Source organism: Schistosoma haematobium, chromosome ZW (genome assembly GCF_000699445.3).
Source record: "Schistosoma haematobium chromosome ZW, whole genome shotgun sequence".
In the NCBI taxonomy this organism is placed as follows: Eukaryota; Metazoa; Platyhelminthes; class Trematoda; order Strigeidida; family Schistosomatidae; genus Schistosoma; species Schistosoma haematobium.
The window spans coordinates 20,796,807-20,807,103 of NC_067195.1; the positions used below are offsets into that span (position 1 = coordinate 20,796,807).

Below are 10,297 nucleotides of genomic sequence, written 5' to 3' on the forward strand. Positions count from 1 at the left end.
CTGGCTACATAAATACATGCAAACAAACAACTCTCCATACCCAAGCTGGTTGTCAATAAAAATTACTATTTTAAGATCTAAACGTGTGCCATTTGACAAAAACAAATTCGTTGTATTCCTACACTGTTTTCATTATTCGGACCATATATACTGAAACCAGATAATTTAGTTTCATTGTAGGTCATTGTTAGTGAGTGAGATCTTCCAAACTAATAACCGAAATCACAAACGGGGATACGATACCGGTGGATTTAAGAAGACAACAAAGTCTTTATATCTTCTTATAAGTTCATTTAAACAAACAACATTCGCACTGATTTTAAAACCAACCATTTCCACAAATAATCAGAATGGGCAGAAACGAATTAAACACTTGTCGCCGTAATAGTCAAACACATTGCTTCTATATGTATAGCTATTCAGTCACTGATCCTATAGATTTCCTAATTTCCTTTCAGTCAAAAACTGCACTAGTCCTTCGGTTTGTTGAGTAGCCCTGGTTTCTTTTTGTAGTCACTCACCTGCCGTGAATGTTACGAAACTCCTCCCAATAATTAACAAGTCATTGCAAGATATTTCAAATGTTACATTCGTGTAGTATTTAGTTATAGGCCCATTTCATCTCACAATGGTCCCAATGATGCGACCATACTGTGGGCTCCTAATAGTTTATGGCGTAATTTTTTTAAACAGGATCCCCACACTTTTTAACTACCCCTAATATTTTGCTGTTCCTAATGTTATCTTTACAATATTCCTATCTGTGAGACACTAGATATAGAGACTGTACTTGTCGAACACAGTGAGACGAGTGTCTTCAAATTATATCCTAATTCAGTTTATTTATGGCAGCGACCTTATGATCTTCCTACTGTGGAAAGAAGAAACTCCCCTGTGATGAACCGTAGTATATGTTTGTAGCTTAGCGATGTTTGATACCTGAAACCCAATCACAAATTTTATTCCATTTGGCATACCGTAATTCATGCAATCAAACAAGACGATTGGCTATTAAAATATCTGTTTCTTCTAAGAACTCATACGCAAATGTGGGTGTATTTGCTATGTTAGTTTACATAACCCATAAAGCGAGATGTTGCTAGTAAATCGTACCAACGTTGTGTTATTTTACCATCTGAATAACCTTATCCACATATATACGTTCAATGTGGTTTTTTGGGGAATATAAACAGGCTTTGAAACAGGGAAATGTAACTAAGTGTCTAATTTTCTTTAAATAATAAGTTCATATCATAAAAAATCACTCAAAAAGTTATAGGAAGACTTCAGGATAAAATCACAGAATACTTTTTATTTACAAACTTCATATTGTAAAATGTAGTCAAAAGGTAATGATCTTGATGCTTCACATAAATTTCATCTAATAGACAGAGAGTCGTTCCAACTTCCTATCAAGTGCTGGATTCACTAACTACAGTCGGTAAGCTTGATTTAAGATGTGAGCTCTGGGAAGTTTTTAATGAATTATTTCCATCCAGACAGCTGTATTCATTACCACCAGCCGTTGGGTCAAGTTGTCTATTTGAATGTTTGGAAGAGTGATCTAGCTTCCCAGAACCCGGTACCAAAGAGATTGTCAGTTTTAAGGGTGATCGATGATTATTAGCTGTTCCGTTAGAATATTTGCATTCCAGTTGGTCAGATGAGGTTGCTGAGTTCTTATACGAGATCATGTCTCCCGAAGATGACTCCAAAAAATTCTCCTCGGTTTCGGTATCATCATCTTCTAAACGTTGTTGTTCTGCTATGCGCCTAAAAGTACAAAAACACTATTTCTTAATTACCAACTCTTGTATTCGAGTTTAAGTTGATGATATAACACCACTACCCTGACTAATGTAAGTAGCTGTTTTTGTTTCTTATAATGGTAGAGTGGAAATACGGGTCCCCAAATATCTATAATTATTGTCAGTGCATTCGCACTTTAGGTTTTACCAGTACGGAATATTGTGTGATACCCTAAATGTAAACCATCGATAATTTCGAAAGATATAACTACTACACTTAATATGTTCACACTTGAGAATAGTATTTCTCCCAACTCCATATTACTCTCGACATCCTCAAATACCACTTTATTCCATGCATATAAAAAATAATAACTGGCATTTTAAACGTAAGGGAAATCCACATTGAGTTTGCCACAAATTCTATTTAGATCCAAAGTTACACTAAGAATAAAATTAGGACTATTAAGCGTGCAACGGTGGTGTGAGGTACGACTGCACATGCTATCTGTCAATCTAAACAGTTCAAGGTTTCGGTTCTAAAATCTATTGTCAACAAAGAACCTGGCAATACTGCAAGAAATGAATTACGCTGATATTTTGGGTGACATATTTCGAAAGGGAGACAATAATTTGTTGGTTTGTCTCAATAAACTTTATTACGGTAGACTTCATAACAGAAACAAAGATACGAATGATTGACCCATGAAAATAACTTTAGCAAGAACGAAGTTTCAATAAAACATCAATACAGAAGTGTCCCACTTACTTGTTGGCTCTTCTTGAACTGTTTCTTCCTAATCCCATACAATTAGATAAGTGGACAGCATAACGTGTAGCAGCAACCTTACAATTACACTTCCCACATCGACAGCAACTAGCAGTTTTGCTAGGGTCTCTGCCAGAGCCTGAATTCGAAGAACCATTGCCAAGATTATCCGACAAGTTTGTATTTTGTTCAGGAGCAATAATATGGAAATATCCTAATTTTATTGCACGATGCATTGTTAAAATTCCATCCATCAAACATGAGTCAACTAACTCATCAATAAATTCTTGCAGAATATCCTGAAGATCACTATGTGTTACAGCAAAGGGCTTTTGCATTTATGTCGTATTAATGTAGGTGTGAACTTCAGGACCGCTACTTGGTAAATAAAAAACGGAAATGTATTTTCTCTTAACGAGGTATATGTATTCATGTATCTATATTCAGTGAAGAAATACAAGTTGGTAAGTCCTTATGAAAGCAAACAGTATAACAAGGCCCCAACAATCTTAGAAGTACAAGATTATAAAGATGATGGGTTATAAACTGAGTTATCACTTTTACAAGGACAAAAACTATTATATACCTCATTATAGTAAGTATTGGTCATCAATATTCGAACACTAGATTTCCGTTTAGCCTGTATGTTCACTGATAATGATAAAATGCGAATAAAAACCATTTGAGTCAGGTGATAACAATCTAAACGCCGAGAAAGCAATCAAATAAAGGAGCGAAAAGCGCACATGTAAAACTTATGCTAGCATAACTTTTCCTTTAGATCCTATGCACATGGTGTACCTAGGTGTCACCAAAAAGCTAGCTAATCTTTGGGTAGAATTCTCACATAGAAGATTGCTTAACTTGAACTCATGTGCAATTAGGGACATAAATAATTTAATATCTGGTTGCGTGACAAGTACTCCCTCCGACTTTCAGCGTAAATGCCGTACATTGGACTTCGTATCGGTATGGAAAACTTCTGAATGTAGGTTGTTCCTTCTATATTTAGACCCAGTGATTCTGCAAAATCATTGCCCCAACCTCTGTATCTTAATTTCCGGTGTTTAGCGTTATCCATTTATCTGATTGCACATCCTAAATTACATGATACAGTTGTAGAATCTGTCAAAATGGACTTACGAAACTTTCTTAAGGAATACGAATGGTGTTATGGGTCTGAAAACTTAGTTTACAATGTACATTTCTTACAGCACCCTCCTGACGACGTTCGTGCACATGGACCTTTAGATAGTTTTCCAGGTTTTCCATCCGAGTCTTATATGAGACAAATACAAAAATTTGTGCATAATGGGTATGTTGTTACAAAGCAAGCAGCTCAGCGTTATGCTGAGAAAATGTCATTCTGCGATAGGCTTCAAGTTAGCCATTCAACTAATACTACCCCAATAGCCGCTAAGGAGGTCTGCAATAAACAAGTAATTATGTTTAAGAATAGTAAACTAACTTCATTTAAGCCTGATAATGTTGTAGTAGTAAACGAACAGCCTGGTTTAGTCACTGATATAGGGGAGGATGGACTACTAAAATTTAGGTCTTTCACTGACCCACGCAATTACTTCGAAGATCCTTTCCCATCCAGTGATATAGGAATATTTATGTGCTCCGTAGTTAGCCATGAACACACATGGGTATCGGTTAAGGACATTGACTGTAAATGACTTGAGTATAAATGTAAAGCTGCTACTAGCGAAGTTCAGTGAACGCGAATATCCGCATCAATTCGACTGCGGACTATCAAGTCAGCAGTTCCCTTTGTCATCTGAAGAGGAACTGCAGATTCTGGACACTGGTTTGCAACAGAAAGAAACCAGGGACAGATTTGTAAGTCAACAACATTAATTTTATAATTTGTTCGTATCACAGATGGCCATGGTAACGAGGTTAATGGATAATGATCCTAAGACCTCAATGCGATATGTTTTGTCGTACCTCATGACACCTGAGGTCGCCAGTAATTTTACGCTACTTGGCACTTCAGAAATGCCGGTTTTATGGCTACATACGAAGTAACCTATATCTATTATTTAAACTTCAGGTGCTTTGACCAATCGCTTTTTGTCATCATCTGTCAATGAAAAAGACCTTGCGAAGCTGTACGATATCGCTACACAAGTTTATTTTCACGACGTCTGAGACAAATTGATAAAGCGTAATAGGAGGAAACAAGGACAGGTATGTACTAATTTAAAGTGATAACTTCGCTACTACTATATAGTTATTGTCAAGTGTTAACGAACATAACCGTAATTGAAGCTTCAAGTATCTGGCTGTGCCAAAGCATGTCATTCATACATCGTTGTAATTTCTTTCGTTCTTTACACTTCAGATTTCACAGGAAGATTATTTTTATTCTCAATAGCCGAACATGCGTGGTTAAAGGAAGTAATCCGTGAAATGTTTTTTATGTTCTACTTATTTTTCAATAAACATTATTTTGTAAATGAGCTTACTTTCTTACCTACATGGGGAACTATTTAAGTGTTGAGAAAGTGCGTTTGATTTTCAGTGAACTTGCTATTAAATACACATGCCTTAATAATAATACATCACCTGTATCTTCTTTTGCAGATATTTTCAAATAACAATGAATCGGGAATTACAATGAAAATGTATAACGCTTGATGCTCGAACTTCTGTTATAATGTTGCACAACAATACGCTTTTCCTTTTCAATAAATTTATCTAAACATGTCATTTTACCCGTGGATTGCAGTGTGGTTTGTTGTTGGGATAAAGGCGAACATAGGAGACCTATGGGGTTATGCCAATGGTGTTTTAAAAGTTGGAGCAAAAGTAGATAATTCGGTGTGCATTTAGGCGAAAAGTAGACAATTCATCAGATATTTAGGTGAATATTAAACAATTCAGCGGATATTTAGACGAAAAGGACACAATTCAGCGACATTTGAGCGACAGAGCGACAAAAAGGGGTAAATCCGCATCATTTCCCCAGGACAGGCGAAAAAGTAGACGTTTTGACGCGTTTCCCGTTTATTTTCCAACGCCACTTCCCCTTTGTTGGTTGATAGGGCTCCAGAATAAAACCAGTTGACAACAATCAGAACGATAGGAGGGTGAGCTTTAAAAACCTTAAAGTTATATTTTAAGAAAGATAATCACGTCCTGAGTGTTATATCCCCTTGAATAACAGGTAAAAACGAGAATTCGACATATGAAGCGTAAAAATGTATAAGAGCAAACAAAGTGGCTATCTGGATACATAAAACACCATTTGACTAACATTAGTAAGTTCAAACATAATATGAGTTCCGAAACGACTTCGGGATGTCGTTAACCTATAAGTCTAAACAACCTTCACATTTAATAGTTTCGGTCAAACAGGTGCCCAAAGTGAACGACTTATCACTGAAAGAATTTTGATTCGAATATGTTTTAAGGACTCTTATCTTAAATATGAGGTTATTCTTAATAAAAACCGAGTGACAGTGACTAGCTTATTTCAATGTTCAATAGAAACGGTATTCCCAAACTACTTTAGCAATATATATACTATAGAAACACCCTTCTCGTCAGTCCATACAAATCCCTCCACACAAACACTGGACAGTGTGACTATTAAAGAACTCGATGTCTTTGGTCTGCTAAATAAGCTTGACATAGGTAAGTCAACGGGACCCTATGAATTGCATCCTAGGCTACTAAAGGATTTAGCTAACTTCGTTGCGAACCCTTTAAGTATATGAATCAATCTATCTGCAACTCAGAGTCATTTACGAAACATAAACCTGAGAATTACCGACCCGTTAGCCTAACTAGTGTGATTTTTAAAATCGTAGAAAAGATTATTCAGGAGGGTTTGTTTAAGTTTCTCGATGAAAACCGGATCCTTTCGGAAAAGCAGCATGGTTTAAGAATAGGTTATTCTTGTTTCACTAACAAGTTAGTCGCTCGTGAAAGCTGGTGCGCTCTTAAGGACCAGAAGTTACCTGTAGACGTAGTCTGCATTGACTTCAGAAAAGCTTTTGACAAAGTTCCACACAACCACCTGTTATATAAGCCAAGAAATGTCAGAATTGGAGGCAATCGATTGATGTGGATAAAAGACTTCTTAGTTGGGCGCCAACAAAGAGTACGGGTGAACTCAAAGTTATTTAGCTGGGAAACTGTGCTTAGTGGAGTGTCACAGGGTACAGTCTTGGGGCTAGAGTTATTCCCCTTGTACGTAAATGACCTTCCTCGCCTAATATTATCATCGGTCTTGCTATATGCTGACGATGTCAAGATATGGAGGACGATACGAAGTGAGGGTGATAGCACAGAGCTCCAAAAGCACTTAGGGAAATTATCTGAAAAACCTCAAACCTGGCAGTTGTCAATAAATATTTTCAAGTGTATTGTGATGCACATCGTTCATCGAAGTACAGATTCATACACGATAAATAACGCTGAGCTACCTGTTGTCCGGACACTGAATTGGGGGCCATCGTTAGCCAAGACTTAAAGACCATTGCCGCCAAATGTTTTAGACCTCTATGGTCAATACGAAGTGCTTTTGTCATGTCAACATTGAAAGGTTTTTGACTTTTATACTGTGTGCGTACGTCCTAAACGTAGGTACTGCATACAAGCGGCTAGCCCCTGACTAAAAAGACAGTGGACTTCTGTAAAAAGTTCAGACAACAGCAATTAAGCTGATTCCCGGAATAGCAAAGCTCCCGTACGATGTTTGACTGGCCAAGCTAAACCTTTTCCCGTTGTCATATCGAAGAAATAGAGGCGCCTTGATTGTAGTTTTCAAATTGCTTAGTGATAAATTAGCACCTGATGTGCCCTCATCTTTCATGTCTTCCAAAACAGAGAATTTACGAGGACACCAACAAAGTTCACAAGCCCAGGACAAATCACTTGTCAGTCGATTATCGACTTGCCCACCGAATCATCAACGAGTAGAATTCATTACCTCAGCACGTGATTGAGGCTCCATCCATCGATTTTTTTTCAAAAGAAAGTTGGATCAACTGAGAGACCACCATTGCCGATACTAACATAGGCCATCAAGCCTCCTTTCTTTTCCAAACTGAAAGTGAGACTGTCAAACATATTTGTGTTCAGTGCCATATTAAACTGTATAGTTTTTCATTTGTGTCATCCACATGTAGATACAGTCCTTCTACGAACACCGTTACAGCGCACTCCTTTTCTCAGAACGAAGAAGTAAATAAAGTGGAACTGAGGGACTGAAATCACCTGCTTGTGGAGAATCGCATGACAAACCTATACTGTCACATGCATTATTCACTTATAATGTGGAGGAAAAGTGCTTAATTCTACACACATGTGAAATGAGAAAATATGCATTACAGGCCCATGCTAACGTATCTTATTACGTGGTTCAAATGGTTGTGGGCGGGATAGAAATTTTCGTTTAGCGGGCTTTCTTGTCTAATAGTAATGGATCACCAATACATACAGGCAGGAACCTAGATATACAAAATAATAAAAGAAGAAAAAGCAATTGGTAAATCATAGAAAGATACTATCATTAGTCCATAAGAATAGGTCAGGAATCCTCTTAAGGGACTCCTGAGAAGTCTCATAGACTAGCTAGGCCGGCAGCGAATTCCATCACTTGACACTTCTCAAGGAGTAGAAGATGTATCTGCAGTCCGTCCTGCTGTGTTGTGTCTCTAGTTTCTGGGTGTTACACCTTGGGTTTGTGTTGGGACTAAGCTTAATTAATCTTTAAGGAGATGTCCAGAAGTATTTAGGATGCTGTAAGCCACTAGAAATTCACATCTAAGACGCATGTACTCTAATGGGTAAAGGTTTAGTGACTAAAGGCGTCCTTCATAAGGTTTGAATCTGAGTCCACGAACTGATTTCGTGGACACGATCCACAGTGTCCTTAGCCTTTTGGAGTGGAGGAGGAAATACTATGTTTCCGTACTCTAAATGAGGAAGAATAAAACTTGAAGATCATGTGGAAAGTTCTACCGTCAAACTGGCCAAAAAGATTACCAATGTTACCAGTGCAAGGTTTGCTACAGATAGCGTAATATTTCAAATGGCAAAGTACCAGCACTCTTAAACCTTTATCAACTTGGTATACTTCTAAAGAGGAGTTCCTAATTTGTAAATGTAGTCACCAACATGTCTCAGATGAACAACTTTACACTTGGAAGTGTCAAAGGTACGTCCATTGTCATCTGCATAACTTTGAAGTCGAGTCAGATCCTACTAAAGTGCCTGTATATCGTCTTGTTTGTGTATTTCTATCCAAAGTTTCACATCAGCAACAAAAAGTAATAAGTTTGATGTTACCTGTTGTTGAAGATTGTTTATATAAATCAGGAAGAGAAGGATCCAAGTACTGAACCCTGGGGTACCCCACAGGACATGTCATAGCCCGAGAGAAGAGGAGTTTACCCTGATTTAAAAACGTCGATGTTTTAAACATGAAGTGAGCCAATCAATTAGAGGTGGTTTGATACCCAATCGTTGGAGCTTATTGATAAGACATATATGGTTGACCCTATCAGAAGCTTTTGAGAAATAAATGTAAATGACTCCAACCTTCCGCTTGCGATCAAGGATGGTTGTCTATCTGTCCACCGCAGTCATCAAGTTGGTTATATGTGATTGACCCTTCCTGAAACCATGCTGTTGTGGTGAAAAGAAGTTTAAGGATAGTAAACAGTCATGTATACCATGGAATATCAGGGACTCCATAATTTTTGATGGTATAGATGGAAGAGCCATCGGTCGGTAGCTTGAAGGTTCGCTGCATCGACCTCCTTTGAAAATTGGTGTGATGTGAGCCAGCTTCCAATTTTCCGGTAGTTTGCATCGGCTTAGCGGGTGTGAGTACATCACGCTAAGCGGTGTTGCCAGGATTGAAGCTGCTTCCCTCAGTATAGGAGAATGGACCATATCCAGACCAAGAGGAATGTCTTTTTTTACGTTTCCGGAACACCAAGTCAGCGCTCACGTTCACTTTTGAAAGTCATGTGCAGTTGTAGATGAAGCTCTCATCAATATACTTAATATGGGTCGGTTGAAATGTCCGAGAGTGCTGTTCAGCCAGAAGGTTAGCGGCCTCACCGTCGTTATTGGTCTGGTCATTAGGACCTAGCAGTAGCGAAACGTCAGGTTTGGGTTGTTGAAGAGAGGTTGCATAACGGAATAGGCTTTTCGGATTAGGGACAAATTTATCGATAAGCTTTATCTGGTATTGAATCCTGTTCTCTCCTATTGCCTTTGTGCATATGTTCCTTATATACTTGTATTGCTTGTACACGCCATTGATATCAGTTCGTTTGTATTGCTCCCAACAGTTCCTTTCACAGCTTAGCAAACGAAGAGCGCTGTTCTTGATGACTTTAGGTTGGATGTAGATTTTGGGGACCATTTGATGAACAGACTGCTTTGTAGTACAGAAGATCGTGTGCAGTAAGAAATCGCAATAAGCATCCACATCAAGTTGAGTGTGAATTTCCCAATCCACCTGTTGTAGATTGTCCTGTAAAGATGATACATTCAACCGTTTGAAATTCCAGCGCGTCTTGTTGGTGGGATGCCTTTGCTTATAAAACTGAAGGCTATGACGGCGTGATCGCTTCTCTTCAGAGGAGCAAGGAGTGAGAGTTTATCGAACAGGAATTTTTCGTTCGTAAGTACACAGTCTAAGCGCGAGTGTCGGACTTTTTCTCCAACGAGTTGCCGACTTCACATTTTTGAATAATCTCAGATCCTCAGCGAAGTTGAAGAAGCGATCTTTCACCTCTAATATACTTAT

The 10,297-nt window shown here is 38.1% G+C and overlaps 1 protein-coding gene across 1 annotated transcript; it reads right to left on the bottom strand.

Annotated features, from left to right (window-relative positions):
- Positions 1 to 1,284: 1,284 nt before the first annotated feature.
- Positions 1,285 to 5,942, bottom strand: SGF11 (SAGA-associated factor). The gene is made up of 3 exons (XM_051210673.1): positions 5,000 to 5,942; positions 2,518 to 2,892; positions 1,285 to 1,773 (listed from the first exon to the last, which is right to left on the bottom strand). The coding sequence occupies exons 2-3, from the start codon at positions 2,853 to 2,855 to the stop codon at positions 1,413 to 1,415; spliced, it is 699 nt and encodes a 232-aa protein (XP_051070689.1). The 5' UTR covers positions 2,856 to 2,892; positions 5,000 to 5,942; the 3' UTR covers positions 1,285 to 1,412.
- Positions 5,943 to 10,297: the final 4,355 nt, after the last annotated feature.